The sequence below is a fragment of the Scardinius erythrophthalmus genome (genome assembly GCF_964197995.2).
Source record: "Scardinius erythrophthalmus genome assembly, chromosome: 2".
Classification (NCBI taxonomy): domain Eukaryota; kingdom Metazoa; phylum Chordata; class Actinopteri; order Cypriniformes; family Leuciscidae; genus Scardinius; species Scardinius erythrophthalmus.
The window spans coordinates 63357010-63379445 of NC_138222.1; the positions used below are offsets into that span (position 1 = coordinate 63357010).

Consider the following 22436-nt stretch of genomic DNA (forward strand, 5'->3'; position numbering starts at 1 on the left):
GTAATTGAAAACATTTGTTGAATGTGTTCATGTGTTTATTCATGTGCTGATACCAGAAATACATTTATAGTTTGAGGGCATAATTCATAAATGAATGGAAATAGGGCTGGATAATGTTCATAAACTGCAATACTGGGCCAGTCCACTAGAGGCTGTGAGAGAGAATTGTCTGCTGTTAAAAAGAAAATAAGTAAAGTGTTGACAATGTTGTGAACAAGTCGTCCTCTCTCCTTGTTTGTTTCTTGTCGTTACGAGTCCCAACATTACACACATCTCTACAACTAATTCCACTGTCACAGATGCTTAGATGTTTTACTTCAAAATACCTTCATAGTTCTGTCTCTTCTGCCTCTCTCTATATTGTCTATGGCATTTATGAAAAACTATTTCATTCGTCCACAAAACTAATTTAAAGCATTAAGCAGAAGCCTTTAGATCAATAACATTGTAAGATCATGAGAAACAATTTCTGTCAAATGTGTCCAATCACAGGTGCATAAATCTAACAGATTTATATAATGCATTTACACATCAAATTACAAAATATCTTAGAAAGATATTATACTGGTTGATATGTCTCATGTGATCTGTATATGATAGTTATGTGTTAATAGATAATGTACATACAGTAGGATGATACTACTTCATTGGAAAATTGTCAATGAAAATTATGAAAAAATAATGCTGAACATAAAGAAAAAAATAATAATGTTACAAGTAAGGGTTAAATAAAATTAAGCAATATCTTTAAGGATGATTTAAGACACCAAAAATGATGAATTCAGCCATGTGAGTTCAATTAATTCAAACATGCCACTTAACACACAGAGCAGTGAGCAACATTACCACCTCAAACCACTGTCAATAGCTTATATTATTATATTATTATTGTGTGACATTATTGTATATTATATCATTCCTCCAGTCATAATGCTGCATATGACCTGAATTTAGTAAATCTGCCTAGCAATTGTTGAGCAGTCATGAACAGGTAATTGTGATTGGTTAAACAATTCAAGCTCCACCCTGCTATGCCCGGTGTGTGTGTTTGCGTCCGTGCGTGTGTTTGCGTGTGTGTGTGTGTGTGTGTGTGTGTGTGTGTTTGAGAGTGCAGCGAGAGAAGCTTTACTTGTATTAGGGTTACATTTGCCTACAATGGACCTTAGTGGTTTCTCTACTATACAATATTGCCTTCTTCGTGAAGTATCATCATCCTACTGTATGTACACTATCTATTAACAGACAAACTATCACATACAGATCACATGAGAAATTTATCCACATCCACATGGATTTTCCACATTCAATAACTGTCATAATCGCAAGAGAGGAGACAATAGCAGGTAAAAAGTATGTTTGTTGAGAAATAAACAGAGTGGTCAGTCACAACACGACACACTGGGGTGGGAGAGTGACACAGGGACTTCAATAGGCAACCAGCTGGTGAAGGGTGATGGCAGAAGTGACGATCCAAATCCAGGAAGATGACGAAGGTGAGTTGAGACGAAGACACGACGAAAACTCCACAGGAACACAGGTCACAGCCAAACAGGACAGGAACAAACACTGCATACACCACAAGGTTCTGACAACAGAGGACACCAGTCACAGATACATTTAACATAGTAGGATGTCCTGTTACTTTATCCTCTACATTAAAAGACCTGGGTGTTATACTAGACTGCAACCTGTCTTTTGAAAATCATATTTCATATGTTACAAAAACAGCCTTTTTCCACCTTAGAAACATTGCTAAGCTACGTAATATGCTATCTGTTTCTGATGCAGAAAAGTTAGTTCATGCATTCATGACCTCGAGACTAGATTACTGTAATGCTTTATTAGCTGGTTGTCCTGCATCCTCAATAAACAAGCTATAGTTAGTCCAAAATGCAGCCGCTAGAGTTTTGACTAGATCAAGAAAATATGATCATATAACACCGATTTTATCATCACTGCATTGGTTACCTATAAAGTCCCGTATTAAATACAAGGTATTGCTACTGACTTATAAAGCCCTAAACGGCTTAGCTCCAGTGTATTTAATGGATCTTCTATCGCCCTAAAATCCATCGCGCTCTTTAAGATCACTAAATTCGAGGCTTTTGGTCATACCTAGGATATCCAGATCCACCAAAGGAGGGAGAGCATTTTCACATTTAGCTCCAAAACTCTGGAATAGTCTTCCTGATACTGTTCGTTGCTCAGACTCGCTCTCCCAGTTTAAAACTAGATTAAAGACGCATCTCTTCAGCCAGGCATTCATATAATATTTTTAATCTTACAGTTAAATCCGGTCTCTAGATCATAAACGCCAGAGGAGAACTGGCCCCCGACTGAGCCTGGGTTCTCCCAAGGTTTTTTTTTTCTCCATTAGGTCACCTGATGGAGTTTTAGGTCACCATTAGGTCACTTGGAGTTTTTCGGTTCCTTGCCACTGTTGCCTTTGGCTTGCTCAGTTGGGGATATTTGGGGGATATTTAATTTAATTTTATCAATCAATAAATTCCACTAGAAACAAACCTTGTTGTATTATTTTAATTTAATACTGTGAAGCTGCTTTGATACAATTTGTATTGTGAAAAGCGCTATACAAATATACTTGACTTGACTTGACAGAGAATATAAAGATAAATTAGATGTGAATCAGTTAGCGCTGCTGATGAGCAATGATCAGAGGACACATCCACACTAATTAACACACAATACAACAGTCACACGAGACAAAGAAAAAAGCAGTGAATTCATGAACCGTGACAGTACCCCCCCTCCTAGGAACGCCGCCTGGTGTTCCCAGACACCCTTACCTGTCGATTGTAATCATCGATAAGGGAGTGATCCAGGATGTCCCTAGCAGGAACCCAACTTTTCTCCTTCGGACCGTAACCTTCCTAGTCCACCAGATACTGGAATCCGTGTCCCCTCCGTCTCGAGTCCAGAATACGGTTAACCGAAAAAGTATGTTCCCCATCTATGAGTCGCGTAGGAGGGGGAACTGGGGCCGGCGGGTTAATGCGAGAATAAAACACGGGTTTTAATTTGGATACATGGAAGACGGAATTAATTCTCCTGTACACCGGAGGAAGTTTGAGGCGGACTGCCACCGGATTAATGATCTTGGTGACAGAAAACGGGCCGATAAATTTGGGAGCTAGTTTGTAAGACACGGAACGGAGTGAGGAATCGCCGGAGGAAGTTTGAGGCGGACTGCCACCGGATTAATGATCTTGGTGACAGAAAACAGGCCGATAAATTTGGGAGCTAGTTTGTAAGACACGGAACGGAGTGAAATGTTCTTGGTTGAAAGCCACACTATTTGACCAACGACGTATACGGGAGGCTTCGACCGGTGGCGATCAGCCCTAGCCTTGGTGCTCCCCACCTGGAGCAGAGTCTCACTCTGGTCCGCGTGCGGTGACACCTCTGGACGAAGGCGTGTGCAGAGGGGACCGCGACTTCGGATTCCAGGCTGGGAAAAACTGGAGGCTGGTAACCTACACTACACTCAAATGGAGATAGGCCCGTGGATGACACTGGTAACGAGGTATGTGCGTACTCAACTATTGAGATCGGCTGACTCCAGGAGGAAGGATTCTTGGATAACAAAGATCGCAACACTGCTTTCCAAATCCTGGTTGGCTCTCTCGGTTTGGCCATTGCTCTGGGGATGAAACCCAGAGGACAGACTGACAGTCGCTCCCAGTAATCTACAAAATTCTCGCCAAAATTTGGACACAAATTGGGGACCCCTGTCAGAGACCACATCTATCGGGAGGCCATGTAAGCGAAAAACGTGGTCAACCACAGCCACCGCTGTCTCCTTGGCAGAGGGTAATTTAGGCAAGGGAATAAAATGAGCCGCCTTCGAGAACCGGTCCACTACGGTCAAAACAACCGTCATGCCCTGCGAGGGCGCGAGGGCGGTAAAAAAATCTAGCGCAATGTGGGACCAGGGTCTCGAAGGGACAGACAGCGGTTGGAGTAACTCATCTGGGGGTCGATTGGAAGTCTTACCAGTGGCACAAACCGAGCAAGCCAAGACAAAACTGCGAATGTCACGAGCCATTAATGGCCACCAGAATCGTTGACCAAAAAATTGGTGTGATTAACTCCTGGATGACAAGCTACGTTAGAACAATGAACTGAATAACTGAATAATGTCAGACCGTAATCCCTCCGGTACAAATAATCGGTTCGGTGGGCCTTCGGGCAGAGGCGTTACCCCTTCTAAGGCCGTCTTGACCTTCGACTCGATCTCCCATGTGAGTTTGGAGACAAATAGGGTCTCTGGTAAAATGCTTTGGGAGTGGACGGGCGTTCGGAATGGTCAAAAATACGCGATAAAGAATCGGGTTTGATATTTTTGGAACCCGGGCGGTACGAGAGAGAAAAATCAAAACGACCGAAAAAAAGAGCCCACGAGCCTGCCTGGAGTTGAGTCTTTTGGCGGTTCTGATATATTCCAAGTTCTTGTGATTGGTCCAGATGGTAAAAGGTACCCCCCAACCCTTCTAACAAATTCTAACGCCAACTTGACTGCCAACAACTCTCTGTTACCAATGTCATAGTTACATAACTGCGCCTACCCCCACCTCTGATGCGTTGACCTCCACCACAAACTGACGTGAGGGATCAGGGGCTATCAAGATGGGAGCCGAAACAAAGCGACTTTTCAGTTTGGCGAATACAGCCTCCGCTGTATCGGACCACCTGAACGTAGTTCTGGGGGAGGTCAAGGCAGTCAGAGCAGAGGAGCGGCTAGTTGGCTGAAATTGCGAATAAAACACAGATAGAAATTGGCGAACCCCAGAAACCTAAGTAGGGCTCTGTAAACCTCACTGATCTACCATATCTCGCAGCACATCATTGACGAGTGCCTGGAAGACTGCTGGGGAGTTGGACAAACCAAACGGCATGACCAAATATTCAAAGTGGCCCCTGGGGGTGTCAAAAGCAGTCTTACATTTGTCCCCCTTCCTGATGCGAACCAAATGATAGGCATTCCGTAAATCCAATTTTGTGAAGACTGATGCTCCCTGCAACCTCTCGAAAGCTGAAGACGTCAACGGCAAAGGATAAGTATTCTATACTGTGATGTTATTCAATCCCCGTTAATCAATACAAGGTCGCAGAGAGCCGTCCTTCTTACCCACAAAAAAGAACCCTGCCCCCACAGGTGAAGAGGAAGGCCGGATGAACTGTTGCTAGAAAATCAGAAATATATTTCTCCATGGCCTCCCTCTCAGGAACAGAAAGTGAGTATAACTTGCCTTTAGGCAGAGACTTACCTGGCAGTAAATCTATAGCATAATCTATAATCTATAGTCTCAGGGACGGTGCAGAGGGAGAGAAGCAGCACGAGACTTACTGAACACCTCCTTCAGGTCTAGGTACTCAACGGGCACGTTAGATAAATCCACGGCCTCCTCCTGAAACACAGACACAGGTACAGACTGACAGGCAGACGCAAGACAAGACTTTGACAAGACAACATTGAGTGCTCCATGCGGAGATGGAGCTCAGGCGCCAGTCCACTCTGGGGTTGTGTAATGTGAGCCAGGGGTGACCAAGGACTACGGGTGCCAGGGGTTCATGAGGAGGAATGATAAATTCTCAGTGTGGTTGGCAGATGTGGTGAGAGTTATGGGTTCGGTGGTGAGTGCGATGCTGGGGAGACTTTGACCGTTAAGTGCGTTGACAGATATGCTGTGAGTCAGTGTGGTGACGGGGATGTGAAGCTTATGTGCAAGCTTACGGCCCATAAAGTTTCCCTCAGCTCTCGAGTCCAAAAGAGCATGACAGTTGTGAGTGCCGGCTCAATGAGTGAGTAGCCTCAATGTTACTACCGGGCTTGGCCTTTTACTGGGCAGGTGTTAAGAAAGTTGCCCGCTCCTCCACAGTACAAACAGAGTCTCTGGGATCTTCGCCTCTCCCTCTCCTCCCGGGAAAGCCGAGCTCTACCAATAATTACCAAAAACGCTCTGCAATAATTGGGTTCACCTGAGTATGCCTCCGGAACCGGCAGACGAGGTTCTGACTGGAAGGGCGACTCCAATGGTGCGGGTTGAACTGGCGGTGTGGGTGGCGCAGCGGGACTCCTAAGCTTTTGGAATTTCTGGGTGAGCTTGGACACCTGTGTCACTAAAGCTTGTACCGCCACCCCATGTTCGCAATACTCTCTCCTTGAGAATCCATCCGGTTGATACTATGCGCGATGAAATCATCCACTTTGAATGTGGGTCCACCTGCTGCCTCCATGGTCCGGTCAGAACCTTCTGTCATGATCGCAAGAGAGGAGACAATAGCAGGTAAAAAGTATGTTTATTGAGAAATAAACAGAGTGGTCAGTCACAACACGACACACTGGGGTGGGAGAGTGACACAGGGACTTCAATAGGCAACCAGCTGGTGAAGGGTGATGGCAGAAGTGACGATCCAAATCCAGGAAGATGACGAAGGTGAGTTGAGACGAAGACATGATGAAAACTCCACAGGAACACAGGTCACAGCCAAAACAGGACAGGAACAAACACTGCATACACCACAAAGTTCTGACAACAGAGGACACCAGTCACAGAGAATATAAAGGTGAATTAGATGTGAATCAGCTAGCGCTGCTGATGAGCAATGATCAGAGGACACACCCACACTAATTAACACACAATACAACAGTCACACGAGACAAGGAAAAAGCAATGAATTCATGAACCGTGACAATAATGGATCTAATGATCTCAGATTTTACGACTTCCTCATCAAGACGTGTGTCAAAGATTCCAGGTGTGTCAATATCTGTGACTGTTCTTCCACCAACCGTCGCATCTCCTGATTTGCATTCAGCTGTTAAAGATTCAGGTGAACATTCAGTTGTGAATCTTTGTTCTCTGAGAATTGTATTTCCACTGCTGCTTTTGCCATCTCCTGTTTTTCCAAGAAGAACCATTTTTCTTGCAGGTTTAGACTCTATTTGAAAAAAGACATTCTGGTAAGTAAAGATTGTTTTAAGTGCTGATCTTTTTTTTTTTTTTTTTTTTTTCTTACCATTCATTATGAGTGTATGTTTCTGTGCTGAATATCTGCAAATGTTGGAAATAATATTTAGGACATTATTAAGATTATTGTTACATTATTGTTTTACTAAATTGCGTAGACACTAAAAATCAAATAAAAAATCCTAGAAAGCATAATGCAATTTGTTAAAGAAAAAAATTATCTCAAAACTATAAACACTATTTCTGTTTCATAGAGGTTGCAAACACAAAATCAGCATGCTGTTAATGGGGCTCAAAGTGATTTAAAGGAGATTTCTTGATTGGTGGGTTTGCTTGCAAAACTTGTGCGTTCCCCCGAGAAACTTTGCATTCGCTCACAAAGAACGCAAAAGTCATGCAAGCCAATGCAAAAACTTTTTTCTTTTTTTCATCACCATGTCCAAGGCCAGATCGACCTCATATTGTGACATAGGCAAAATCTATTAGTTGTAGGATGTGGTTTTGACAGGTGCAGGTGAAGGAACGGTCAGATGTATATTAAGCTTTCTAGCGCAAGCTACAAAAAATAAGATGTATGGGTGCTTCTTGCAAACTTGTTATAACCTTGGACAATTTCAAGGCTAGTTGTTTACCATATAAGGAATTGCTGCATTATGATGACAGCCCCAAAGTCTTAAGACAGCCCCAATAACAAAAAACATATAAAAAGCTTTGTTTCCTGTTTCTTTGGGCTACAATTCGGGTGAAGACCTACACACATTTCTGATATCTTTATCTTTGAATCTATGAATTGTTGTCTTTGTATTATTCTGAAACTTTTTTAAGTAAAACAAAACTTTTTTTTTTTGGTGATTCAGAAAACTTTTGTCTCGGAGTGATTTTTCCTAGAAATTTCTTTATTTTGTTAGTAGATATTGATACTAGCAAAATCCCAGTGCAACCGAATCCAGGACTGAGCCGGGACACCGCCGAGGACCCTGAAACAACGTCTAGCATCTTTAACCTGCAGGTAAGGACAATTTATGATTATAACAGGTTATGGGAATGTTTTAGAGGCATTAAGAGGTTTCAGCAGTATAAAAATACAACAATGCTAATGCATCAGATTGGAAACGCAAGCAAAAAATGTCAATAGACAAAAAGTTTGGTGAACTCTGGCCTGCGAATTTGCGACACTTGACGATCTGGACCAGTAGAAGATTAATACATCATGGCGTTGCCTCTTGGCTGAATTAAAATATATTTTTTGCAGTTATGCTCTCATGAGAGAACATAAACCACCGACAAATGGAGTCTCAGCATTCAATAGAGGAGTGAGGGGCCTACAGGGATTGGTTACTGGGCGGGGAAGCACTCAATGTAATCCTCAGGTCACCCTGGCTATTCCCTGGTGCACCAGAAGAGGAACTGGATCGGAGTATAGGTGAGGGGACTCCACCTCATTTGAGGCACTTGAGCCTCGACTGCACATCTAAGGCGACCGAACGTCGCTCACTGGGTTGCCATGATGACAACCCACGCTGTCAGCCGGTGCAGACAGGTCATGCTCTCCTGAGAAAACATGAACCACTCACGAACACAGTTTCAGCACGCTTAAGCCCAGGCATGTGATACAGTGATCGTGGCCGTCAGATGAGATTAGGAAACGACCGCATCCAGAAACACACGCTTTGAATCTTGAAAAAGATGCAGTGTCAAACCATGTATGCTCTTTCAGGAAACTGATCTCTTTGGTGCCAAAGCGCACAGGAAAATGATTACACAAACAGTACGATAGCGCAATCCTGATGTGAGCACTCACATTCTCATTGAAAACACAACCTCTATCAGCTGATTTAACCTCTATCAGCTGATTTCTTTCTTTAATCTTTATTGTACCATTTTGGTTGAAACAGGACTAAAGCACACACATCACTGGCACAAATATGCTCAGGGTTGGGTGATCGACATCAGAAATAATTGGGCAGCCTTGTTTACATTACACACAGACCACAGCTGTTCTTAAAGTACATCAGGTATAACTTCAGTTTAGTGTCATAACTTGACTGCATCGGAACGACACTTTGGGGAACGTCCCCCAGCGTAGTGCCTCTGAAGAGGGAATGACACTAGGCCAATCATGATTGGTGTTGCGTCATGACGTTGTAAGGCCTGCCTAATCGGTCCAACGACAGTTTCTGATAAGGGGATGAAGGTTTACTGCGTGTTGCTGTCTCTTCATTGTGGTAAAGTAATTTAATTCCAATTAAACTTTTATCTGACTCGCCCTAAATTTTATGCAGGCCTACAATCACAAACCTGTCAGTTTTGGTCACTAAACAGAGGTAATTGGGTTATACCAGATGGTCGCATTCACGCTTACTCAATCTTAAGATACTTTATATAGCCCCCATGATTTGTATACACTTGAATTAAAATAACACTATCTCTAGTCAGAGGTCCTGGCCACTACTACAGATATAAGCCGGCCATATTACTTCTCGTAGCTTTGGTTTGGTCATGCCATGGTTTCCCACGTACACTTAGCTAGAGTAACATTACATTAAACAGAGGTAAGACTCACCCTATTTAGGTTGGTCGAGCAACATTTTGCTGTCTTAAATGGAACATCCCTTTTTAGTCTTTACAATACCAAGTACACTTGAATTAGTGCCAAATGCAAGTCGTGTGCCCTATGCTCCACTCAATAACCTGACGCAGATGTGCGGTAACAATGGATACGACATAATCTACTAAGGCTGAGCATGGTTTTATTTCAGTTAGCCTAATAGCTGGTTTGATTTGCATTGAGAGATGATCTTATGGAAAGTACCCCTTGTCAATCTCTAGGTATGGTGAAGGCTATGTGATGATGTGCGGCTATTTTAATTCCAAAGGCCAAGGGAACTTTATCAGGATGCATAGTATCCTGGATCCATGAAGTAACTGGCCTTTAAAAATAAAAATCTGCCTGCCTCTATGGGAATTTAACATAGGGGTGTCCAGACTTATGCACCCTGTATTTTAAGGAAGAAAATTTATTTATTTATACATTAGTCATTCACAAAGTATATTGGTGTCCTTAAAGGTTGGAGTTTTCCTCATTTTTTTTAATAAGGCATTAAGTTCAATTTCCAAAAGATGATTTTTTATTCCTCTTTTTAGTCAACTTTAGCATGGGTGTGTTCACTTATTCTTGGCACTGTATGTATGGATTATTCAATTCAATTTGATGGAATGTTACTATTAATTCACGAGTTCACACTTACATATAATTTGAAGGGGTAAAGTTTAATGCGTATTTGGCGTGCTGTCCGGAGGGAGGGCTCTGAGCTCGGAGTTTGGCCCGAATCCAGAGTACTCCCCCCGTATGTAAGTGTTTAGGACTAGAAGCGTGGAGAAGGGGTGGTGGAGGGATGCTGCAAAAACTGTCAATGGAATGAGGTGAGACTGCTGAGTGTATATACACCTCTTATCATTGATTGCTGAGTGCTCTCCACCTGTGTTAATTATCTGAACGTGCTCCTCCCGAACCTTGTTAATAAAACATAATTTAAATAAAAAAAAAAAAAATTAAAGGATTATTTTTTTGTGTACCAAAATTATTGAAGTATTCATTACTGCATATGAGTACTAATAGCTGAATTGATTTTACAGTTTCATAAAAATCATAAAAACTTATTCTGGTGTTCCATTTTAAACTGGTCTGGCAACATCAACAATTTGTTTGTTTTAGTCATTAAAAAAACTTACAAAAATACAGAATTAAATGCTTAAACTTTCATGAACTGTTTAAAAAAAAAAAATGTCTGTGAATCTTCTTACCAATGCTTTTCTTAAACAGTTGCAGAAAATTTCAGAGATGGGCAGCAAACAGTCAGTTCTAAAAGCTAGTGGCTACGAACTAGTGAGTGAACAAGACAAGATGATGCTGGTGAAGAATGAAGGTGGTGATCAGTTTGTCATTAAAAAGCTGAATGCTAACCAGGTAAGATGGATACTTTGTTTCTAATGATATTTAAATTGAAAGACAGAAATTCTGATATTCATATATATGTCTGTTTATGTTTTTAGGATGCCGTATCAAAATTTCTCCAAAAGCTCAGTCATCCACACATCGTCCATCACAAGGAAATCATCACAGGTTAAAATAAACTTTAAACGTCACACTTTGATATTAATCTATCTACATACAGTATTCACACTTAGGTGTAAATATTATTGAATTATTTTAAGGCACACCATAATGAATGAATCTGCTTTCAGATCGTGACTGCTTGTACCTTTTACTGGATCACTGTGAGGGTGGAGATCTCACAGAGATAACAAAACTTCAATTGCAGGGAACAGTTATATATTCTGAGGTATGTTTGTAGATTTACAGATGGTGAAATTGAACCCATTACCTTGATTTAGAGAACTAACTGTTAAACTAACAGTTTTCCCCATTTTTCCCCTAAATTAAAGCATTTATCTACAAATTTAACATGTTATCTGTAAATATGAACTAATATTGGAATTTTGTTGCAGTGTTTGCGTGGTGTGGTTGTTTTCTATATTATGTTTTTTCTATTGGAATCTTTAAAGTTGGCAAGAAATTAAAGTTGCAATAGACTTCCCTATTGTGCCGCATATCTTAGTGAAACAGCTTCTCAATCAAGAAATAAAAATGATGCCTGAAGACGTTGAACTCCAACTAATCCAAACTAATCCAAAGTCAGTCAGAGTGAGGCTGAAAATGAAAGTCGGGTTGACGTCGAAACCCAGCGATTGTTTTAAGTCAAACTCCAATGTCAGACAGATGTTGAATTTTAGCACGCCACTGCAAAAAGGGTAAAATACATGGCGACACATTAAATCTCTCAAGATCTCAGCAGAGGAGGATTAAACAACTCCACAAACAGCATTACCAGCTTCACTTATTACTAACCAGACTGACTTTATTTCTGTTATATGTCTACAGAAGTTCTTATTGAGAATTTACAGAGGTTTTGTTGTTGTTGTTTTATTGAAAATAATAGTTTGATTTGAGTTTCGTTTAGAGGTGTAGTTTGACTCTTGACTTTAGTTTTTAATGTTCTGGCTGCTGTAACTGTGTTTGTTAGGGCAAAAAAGCAAGAGAAAATAAATATCAGTTGATTTTGTCTATTTGTAATAAGTGTACCGCCATGCATTTCACCTTTTTTAAAACTTTTCTTTTATGGTTTATTCTAACCAAAACTTGACATTTGCCTGACGTTGGAGCTATGAGAGTGTGCGGGGTATGAGTCAACCCTAGTGAAAGAAAAGTATACTTTATTGTAGTTGAAATATCCCCTTAATATTCCCTTTTTCATTAGTACATTGCAAGTATACTATCAAAAATGTAAAATATATTAAAATTATATCAGCCTCATGCTTTTACCTATTTTCACAATACAACTTTTAACACACTTTTAAATAATGAAACTTTTATAAAAAAAATATATTTTAGAAAAATATACTTGAAGTGAAAATTCAGTTTATTTTTTAAAAGTGTATTTATTTGCATTTTATTAAAAATATATTTTAGGTATATTTTAATTGTGTGCTGGAAATGATCATTGTAACAATGCATTGAAAGTATACTTTCAAAATACATTATAGTATGTATACCCCCCCCCCCCCCCATTTCTAGATTCTGGACTGGACTGTGAAGATCTGCATGGCATTAAAGCACCTTCATGATCAGCAGATCCTACATAAAAACCTGCAGCCCAAGGTATAAATGCAATATAGTTAAATTAGGCATTAAATGAAAATTCACCTCTATTTGCTAAATGCATGTTTATATATTAACATGGATTTAGAACATAGAGATGAATTTTCATCTACATATCTTATTGTGACCTATAAATTCATGCATACATTTGCTTTTAAATAATTTTGTTTAATTAATTGCAGTCTTTAATCAGATTGTCATTACTGAACTTTTACTCAAACAACTTGGGCTTCACTGCACTTTTAAAACACAGGAAAGCTAATTTGACATTCTGGTCTGACTGGATTAAAGACTGGTTACAATAACAGCACCAGCCTACAAAATAACACATACAACAAATATTTAGAAATTGAATGATTAGGAAATTACTTAGTTAAAATTCACTACATGCTGACCGACAGAACATACTGTGTGTTGAATACACTTGAAGGCAAATTTCTGAAATTTCAAAATTAGGAAAGTCACACAAGAATCATATTAATAATCATTTAAGCATGAGAATAATCACCATTTATTATTTTAAACTAATATTGCAGCTATAACATACTCAATGTGTGTTTTCTTATGGCAGAGCATATTTTTCACTGCATGTGGAACCATTCGTCTTGGGGAGTTTGGAGCGATTCGTGAATGGTACTGTATGTGCTCCTTTGATTCAAGACATGACTTGTACGTTAAATAACATGTAATAAAAGGAATAGTTCATATGTGTGTGTGCATTATGATCTGAACCATGTATTTCTGTTTTTGTCAGGTCCACTAAAGCACAGACAGCAGAAACTGAAGCTCTCTCATACGTTGCACCTGAGAATTTGAATGGCAACCCTTATGATGAGAAATCGTAATAACATATTACATTATCAATGTTTATATTATTCTTATAATACATTTTCCATGAATGAACACTGAAAATCTAACCTTCGCTTTTTTGCAGTGAAATTTGGAGTCTGGGATGTGTCATCTATGAGATGTGCATGCGGAAGTGTGCGGTAAGATTTTCTTTTATCAGATACAGTCAAACAAAAAGGATTCAGACACCAGATATAATTTGTGATATATTTTTACTAGTGGGTGCAGGACACTAGAGTTCATTTGTGTATATGAGGATAGCAAAATAAAGTAAACTGTGACATATAATACCCAAACATTCTTCATACAGTGACTACCAGTAAATTTATAAAAATGTTGGTACCAAAAAATGTTTCAGACACTTTGACCTGACCATGTTTTGCTCAAAGTTATCTGACATCTGACATTATCAAGATTAATTTGAACACAGTTTAAATCTGAGATCTTGTCATATAGTATAACCATCTCTGTCAGGACCACTGTCGTCAAATATGATTGACAATTAGCATACAGTTTGGATTGGCGGTATGGTTCTGTTCTGGGCGAGAACTCCCTGCGCATCCATGCAGCCTAGCATAGATAAGAGCAGGAGAGCAGCAATAACCCCCCTTTGGGGTAAACAGAACAGAACCAACAAATGCATGCAGATATTATTAATTCAAGATTTTAAAGTACAGCATAATTTCAGAATTTATTCTGATTCAAAGAGAACCAGAATGCCAAATCCTGACTGGACGAGAGGAGGAGCTGGGGAGGGAGGAGGGTAATGAGCTCCTGATAATACTGAAGGAGCTTATATGAATACAGTGATAGGCGTCATGTTAGGTAGATGTGGATCAGTTGAGGGTCAGCTGATGCGAGCTTGACTAACGTGACCTGCCAGAACTGACGCTACGCTTGATTTTCTAAACTATAGCGAATAAACTGTGATAATGTGAGAAATGTTGAATGTGTCTGAATATATTGTGGTTTGAATGTATGTTTGGTTCAAGCTTTCATAAAACATTAAATTATATATTGCAATTAAAAAATAATCAACCCCTGTAATAATGCACTCTGTAATAATTTATGAATGTAAACGCTTTAGCAGTTTAGTGGCAAAGGTGATAATGTTATTATATAGGATTTTTTTAATATAGTTATGTCATAATTATTCAACCCCTATTCAACACTTCTGTTTTTGAGCCACTCATTTGTATGTTAAAACACAATTAAGCAGCAGTGTCGACTCGCACAAGCTACACAATGCTCCTTCCCATTCTCTCAGGAAACCAAGGTTACATCAGTAACCAGAAATTTCACTTTCGATATCGTTTCGGGAAGGACCAACCGGCCTCCACACAGATATCAGTGATGGATATTCCACTAGGCCAGGCCCAAGAGGAGTTCATTCCCCTGGTGGAGTGGGCCCACACCTCAATAGGGCACTGCAAGTTTAAGGACTTGTGAGGTAGTGCTATATCGTCTACTATCCAGTGGGACAGTCTGTGCTCCGTGATTGGCAGCCCTTTAGAACGGCCTCTGAAGCATACAAACAGCTGCTCCGACTGCCTGAATTGGCTAAAGCGCTCTATGTACACCCTAAGGGCCCGAAGAGGGCAAAGCTGGTGTGGAGTCTGTTCACTCTCAGTAGAGGGGAGAAAGTACCTTAAGGACATATCTCATCTGGGTTTAAAGTGCCCCTATAATAGTTTTTCATATACAGTACAGGTCAAAAGTTTGGAAACATTACTATTTTTAATGTTTTTGAAAGAAGTTTCTTCTGCTCATCAAACCTGCATTTATTTGATCAAAAATACAGGAAAAAAAAAATGTAATATTGTGATATATTATTACAATTTAAAATAATTGGTTTTCAATTTATTATACTTCAAATTATCATTTATTTCTGTGATGCAAAGCTGAATTTTCAGGATCATTACTCCAGTCTATATGATCCTTTAGAAATCACTCTAATATGATGATTCATTATCAAAGTTGGAAACAGTTCTGCTGCTTAATATTTTTTCATAACCTGTGATACTTTTTTAGGATACTTTGATGAATAAAAAGTAAAAAAAAAAAACTTTTGTAACAACAATATACACTACTGGTCAGTATTTTTTTTTCTTTCTTTTTTTGAAATAAATCAATACTTTCATCAGGGATTAAAGTTCTCCGTCGCTACGACGGATTTCCGTCAATTGCAGGGTTCCAGTCTGTCCTTATAATGTCTTAAATTCACTTTTCATAATTTTAAGGCCGTAAATAGGCTTTCATTTCTCAAATAGTGTAATAAATGCCTTAATTTTAGTTTGAATAGGTCTTAAATTAAGGAAAGACGAGGTGTATTCACCCGAGAAGGGTCTGGCTGCAGACCTGCACTTGCACTCCCAGACTTGCACTCTCAGACCTGCACGCTCAGACACCAGCGCTTCCTCTGCAAGTGACGTCACTTGCAATCGACGCATAGTGTGGTTTGTGTCGGATTGAGAACAGCTCCCAATGTCGTTCAAAAATCGTTTCTGTAAGTAGCCTATATACATATAAATAAATATATATCGTCGCTGTCTGGCGGAAACCTCGTATGTCCAAAGTTTGTCAATTTCATATTTTTTCACAAATCGATGCTATTGGTCAGTCCCCACGTGGTTCTGTTATTTTCACAAATTATTAACCAATCTAAAGTGTTGAAAATAGCTAGAGAGCAAATCTCTTAACTCCATTGGATACTTCAACTGTCTGAGAATCCTCATAACTCCACCTCTTCTTCACTCCGCGGCATTTTGTCTCCATCAGGATTGAAAGTCGCAGCGATTAAGAAATCCTCGTCGAGAAACACGTAAAGCAAGCCTTAACTCAGATTTTATCTGTGTTAAACTATGATATCAGTTATTGATGTATTTTAAATGTCTACTTATTACACGTGTGCATTGAAGTTTTAAAAGGTATCTAATAATACTTGAATTGAATTAAATGTTTTGGATACCAGCATTAAATTATTGTTTTTATTATTATTTTACTGACTCGAAGTTGGCACTGTGCATGTAAAATACCCCAAGTAGCAGGTTTTATTTATGGGAGAAAAAAGGTCTGCCTAAGTTACTGGCGCCAAGTAAGCCTATCTTTGGATAATTCTGTATGTTTTTTAGACAATAATGAGTGAAAATAGTTAGGTTAGATACATTTGAGTAGGCATGTTTTGTTAAAAATCGATAGCTGTAATGCTTCGGTGCAGAAGGAAGCCCGTGAGCCACGAAGGTAAATTTGCGTGCAGATTAGGCTAATTTCCGCCTATTAGACAGCCTAGTATTTTGGTATTGCATCACTCATATCTCTTAAACGTTTAAAATGGAGTTTAGGAAGATGTATGTAACCACAATCATTAGATTTGAATAGCTCTTAAAACCTTATCTCTTGTCAAAAGGCTCAACGCGACCGCAGACTTTGATGAACACTGCTGACGGCAGCGACGTCTGTGTCCGTACTATCAATGAACCTCGTATCTCCCTGCTCCCAAGTCATAAATCTAGTATCTCCGATTAAACATGATTTTGGGTAAATGTTGTGTTAATGTTGGTACACAACAGTATATGATAGCAATATAAGGTATAATACCAACTTTAACGATACAATGTTTAATAACAAAAAATATGCTTATATTAATATATATATATATATATATATATATATATATATATATATATATATATATATATATATATATATATATATATATATATATAATTTATAAATGTATTTTTATAAAAAATAAATAATATAACAATATTTACTGCTGAAACATATTTCCGGTTAATTTGTGTCGATTGCAAGTGACGTCACAGGCAGAGGAAGCGCTGGTGTCTGAGCGTGCAAGTCTGAGAGTGCAAGTCTGAAGCCGTTTCTCAATACCAAGTATGCAAACTTCGGACTTGCGTCCTTGGTAGTTTGGACTTGCCAAGTTCGACTCAGGAGAACGAACTCCCGAGGACGGGAGGACGCAAGTCCGGTTATTCTTCAAATGGAACAGCGGCGTACTTGATAGCGTCACTCAACTCGCTCTGGCTACTCCTGCGAACTTCAGGCGTGTGCATGTGATATTGTAAGTATGTGCGCGAGGGGGGAGGGGGGATCTGTGGCGTGTGCACAAACTGTGATTGACAGTCAGATTTCACACAGCCCTGCGCTGATTGGACCAGAAGAACTGGGAGCGGTGGATTTTTGCCAAACAAACAGGCTCTAGGTAGAGGTAGAACCGTCTTTTTTGTTCTGTCAGAGCATAGTTTCGGTTTCACTGAATATGATAAAAAAAAATATATCTTGCCGACTTCAGCTTTAAGTATACCTTCTGTAAGTCATACATTCGGAAGATTGGTCTGGACCACTCTTAGGCCCCATCCACACTACTGCGTTTTCGTTTAGAAAGGGAGACCTTTTGTTACGTTTGCACCTCCCGTCCAGACTAAAACAGCAAAAACGAAGACCTAAAACGGAGAAGTTTAGAAACGCTGCCGACCCCATTTTGCGTTTTGAATCTCCGGAGGGCCTTTTAGTGAAGATGGGTCAAAACGGAGGACTTTAGAAATGATGACGCAGAGGCTCACGCTCGGCTCTATGATTGGGTGTCATCAGTCATGGAGTATTCACAGGTAATATTCAGTACCAGTAAACTCCACCCGCTGGAACAGTTTCTTACAGTCAGAAACTGTTGCGTCTCAGGCGCGGCTCGCGCGGAAAACGCGTGCATGCTAGAAATAGAACCGACACCTATTTTTCATGCGACACGCAAGCATGTTGGAAGCGTTTCCAGGCAAAATAGAATGTTGTCATTTTGACACAAATACATATTAATAAATTACATTTTGATGTTTGAAAGTCTCTAGGTTTACACCGGCACGCGCATGCCCAGTGTTGGTGAATAGTCCGCGTTTTCAGTCGTTTTAATGTGGACGGAGATCAATTCTAATACGCAACTAAAACGCTGGTGTGGACGGAGATCGTATTCGTTTTAATTCTCCGTTTCTAAACTAAAACGCAGTAGTGTGGATGGGGCCTTAGCTTTACCTTATCACTGTTGCAGGTCTATACGAATTTAATTCTGAAGTTTTAATACACCCAGACAGTGTTCAATTAGGCTAATTCAAGTGTTTTCATGCAAAGAATAAAATTGTCATTACACTGATTGTTGTTAGATTTTTAATTATATTATCCTAAGGTACATCAGCCTGCAAACCATTAAAGGCTTAATAGTCTATTTAAAGGAAATGATTGTGGTGGGAAGTTTGCTCAAACTATGGCAGCGATGCAGTGCCAGTGAGGCCAGTGAAAGCATACTGTCAGTTACGTCCTATTCAGATGCTAATTGTTTCTCATGGGGTCATACGGTATTTTTAACATTGACGGGTAAGTCTGTGATTTTAGTGCCGTCTCAATCCAGAATGTCTGTGTTTTTTCTCACCCAACCCGCGTAAAAATCCCTGGCCAAATTACCTGTTTTTTGACAAACAGGTCGTGTCGTGTGGTAATTTAATTGCCGTCTGAATCCACATCTCTGAGTTTACAAGAAGAGATTTAAAATTAACTGTTTAAATCCTTTTTGATCGCTGCCGAGCACCGTACGTAAGATGTACACTTTTATTACTGAAATGCTGGAAAGTATTTAAAGAACAATATTTCATCGCAGCTCCACCTCAGTGAACAAAAATGGGGAAGAGAAGAAAGCACATAAAAATTTGAAATGGTTATTATGGCAGCAATATATGATACAATTTTGAAATATGTAGGCTAGGCTATTATAGTTTGTATTATAGTATTTTTTTTTTTATAATATCCCATGAGTCCTAATAAATGCAATTTCAACTATTTCTGAAGTGCTTCTTTTATAAAGAACACCACTTTCTCACATAATGCAGTGAAGCAGCCCCTGCATGAGAGAATAATTGATTCTCGAGCCATCGATATCAACAAATTGAGCAGCATCACCACGGACAGGTAACGTCACACGTAAGAAGGGATATCTTAAGCAGCGTCCTCAGGTATGGTTCAGGGAACACGCCTAGAAATGGTATACCTTTAGTTAAGTTATACCTTGAAGAGTCTTCGTAGCGCGCTGAGAGACAACGGAAACACAGCCCTGGTCTTCCAAAAGATAGAATCGCCTATACAATTCGTTTGTTATTCAAATCCCACTGCGTGATGGTTGTACGTCACTGGAAGATACATATAGATAATGCCTGCTCTTGTTGTACATTGTCCACCCGAGAACAACTTAACCTGCATTTTTATCGCAATAATTCCGATCAGGTTGCATCTGATTTTGGACCACAATATGAAAGTGGCATAAATCAAAATTGAAAACATCAGATTCTGTTCACACTGTCATAAGAAAACAGATCTAAGTCACATTTGAGCAAAAATAATCAGATTTGGGCCACATTTACCTGCAGTCTGAACGTAGTCTTTATGAACTTTTTGAAACGTCAAAGTGGTAGTTGCATAGCTGTCAATGGAGGGACAGAAATCACTCTGATTTCATTAAAGATATCTTCATTTGTGTTTAGAAGATGAACGAAAGTCTCACAGATTTGGAATGACAGAGTGAGTAAATGACAGATCTTTAATTTTTGGATTAATTAAAAAAAAGTCTATGTCAGGGGGAGGCACGCACCACACTTTGAAAACCCCTTGATTACAGTAATCAAACGCTAATTTGGGTCTTGACAAGGGCTAAGGAAAAACTTGACCATGACGTGGATCTTGAAACGTGCTTTTTCTTTAAAACTGCTTTGATACAATCTGTATTGTGACAACTAGTGACCTCATATTTTTGTCTGTCTTTAGTTTACAGGAATAAGCACAGTTGATATTATTTCAAAGATACTCAACTGCTCCTATGAAGCTCTTCCTAGAACCTTCTCTGAGGACCTTCGTCAGCTGGTAAAAGACACACTTCAGATCGATCCAGCGAATCGCCCGTCTGTCAGTGAAATCTTGATGAGGCCCTTTATCATTAAACACCTTTATGAAAAGGTGAGTTGAGTAATTAAAATGTAACTTTTATACTTTTCATACATTTTGCTGTAGTCTCCTAAAGTAACCATGTTTTATACACGGGCACAATGAAATTAAACAAAACACTGAACCGTCAAACAAAAATTTTATTTCATTAAACTTGATTTCTTTCAGAGCACACAAACTATTGAAGAGCTTTATGGGAGGCTAAATGTTCTTGAAGAGCTGGCCAAAGGTTTGGAGAAGGTCCACTACAACACAACCGTAGGCAGCCTTGCAGGAGGTGTAGTGGGATTGGCTGGAGGAATCACATCTATAGTTGGGCTTATTCTGACTCCGTTCACTCTCGGAGCTTCTCTGATAGTAACAGGAGTGGGAATCGGTGTAGCTGTAGCTGGTGGAGTAGCATCTGGTGCGAGTAACATAACAAAGATGGTCAACCAGCGCACAGACCGCCAAAAGATCAAAATGATCATAACAGAGTTACAAGAAAAAATAGCCTCCACAAGCAGCTGCATCCAAAACATCCAAATAGCAGTGATAACTCGAAAGGTGCTTTCTGAAAGCAGGGAATCGTGGTCCAATACACAATCTGGGGCAGATTGGGCAAATATCGGGGCTCGACTTGGACGAGGACTGGGAGGGATTGCAGAGCTTATCCGCTTAACTCAAGTTGCAAATGTTGGGAGAGTTGCAGCTCAGACTGCAAGAGCCGTTCGTGTGGCTGAAGCAGCAACAGGGGTTTTGACTGGACTATTTGTAGCTGTTGACATCCTCTTCATTGCCCTCGACGCCAAAGAAATTCACAAACTCCGCAGAGATTATGCTTCAATAGCGACTCAACAAGAATCAGAAATTGCAGCAACCAATACAGAGTCTGAAAGCAACCAAACCCCTGTGTCCACTAACGACACAAGAAATGTGCAAGAGCTGCAGTCTGAGATCATGAGATTTGTTACAAAAATAAGGAAGACAAAAGAGGAGCTAACAAAGATTCTTGATGAATTAAATGTTGAACTGCAAAACCTAGAACCGGACATATAAACACAGATTACTAGGAATTACGAGAGTTTATAATGCTCAGTATGTTATTTTATCATAGACATACAGTGCATCCGGAAAGTATTCACAGCGCTTCACTTTTTCTACATTTTGTTATGTTACAGCCTTATTCCAAGATGGATTAAATTCATTACTTTCCTCAAAATTCTACAAACAATTTCCAATAATGACAACATGTAAGAAGTTTGTTTGAAATTTTTGCAAATGTATTAAAAATAAAAAATGGAAAAATCAAGTTCATGAGTATTCACAGCCTTTGCAATGACACTCAAAACTGAGCTCAGGAGCCTTCTGTTTCCACTGATCATCCTTGAGATGTTTCTACAACTTGATTGGAGTCCACCTGTGGTGAATTCAGTTGATTGGACATGATTTGGAAAGGCACACACCTGTCTATACAAGGTCCCACAGTTAACAATGCGTTTCAGAGCACAAACCAAGCCATGAAGTCCAAGGAATTATCTGTAGACTGCAAAAACAGGATTGTATTGAGGGACAGATCTGGGGGAGGGGATAGATCTGGGGGAGGGGACAGATATGGGGGAGGGGATAGATCTGGGGGAGGGGACAGATATGGGGGAGGGGACAGATCTGGGGGATGGGACAGATCTGGGGGAGGGGACAGATCTGGGGGAGGGGACAGATCTGGGGGAGGGGATAGATCTGGGGGAGGGGACAGATCTGGGGGAGGGGACAGATCTGGGGGAGGGGATAGATCTGGGGGAGGGGATAGATCTGGGGGAGGGGACAGATATGGGGGAGGGGATAGATCTGGGGGAGGGGACAGATATGGGGGAGGGGACAGATCTGGGGGATGGGACAGA

General features: G+C 40.0%; 1 protein-coding gene across 2 annotated transcripts; it reads left to right on the forward strand.

Moving 5' to 3' along the window:
• Nucleotides 1-1068: 1068 nt before the first annotated feature.
• Nucleotides 1069-21823, forward strand: LOC308682434 (uncharacterized protein). 2 transcript variants are annotated; one of them, XM_081352149.1, is made up of 11 exons: nt 1069-1493; nt 7901-8001; nt 10816-10959; nt 11046-11115; nt 11238-11335; nt 12628-12711; nt 13283-13344; nt 13466-13552; nt 13646-13700; nt 20380-20568; nt 20725-21823. In XM_081352149.1, exons 1-11 carry the CDS (start codon nt 1454-1456, stop codon nt 21592-21594), a joined length of 1800 nt encoding a protein of 599 aa, XP_081208275.1. In that variant the 5' UTR covers nt 1069-1453; the 3' UTR covers nt 21595-21823. The 2 variants fall into 2 exon arrangements, with proteins under 2 accessions (XP_081208275.1, XP_081208276.1); XM_081352150.1 differs by having other exon boundaries at nt 7904-8001.
• The last annotated feature ends 613 nt before the right edge of the window (nt 21824-22436 follow it).

Excerpts from the sequence above, each read along its gene's own strand:
- LOC308682434 (XM_081352149.1), top strand. The coding sequence starts at position 1,454 with ATGGCAGAAGTGACGATCCAAATCCAGGAAGATGACGAAG. Across the intron at positions 10,960-11,045 it reads AAAAGCTGAATGCTAACCAG|GATGCCGTATCAAAATTTCT; the intron begins GTAAGATGGATA and ends TTATGTTTTTAG. Across the intron at positions 13,345-13,465 it reads TTTGGAGCGATTCGTGAATG|GTCCACTAAAGCACAGACAG; the intron begins GTACTGTATGTG and ends TGTTTTTGTCAG.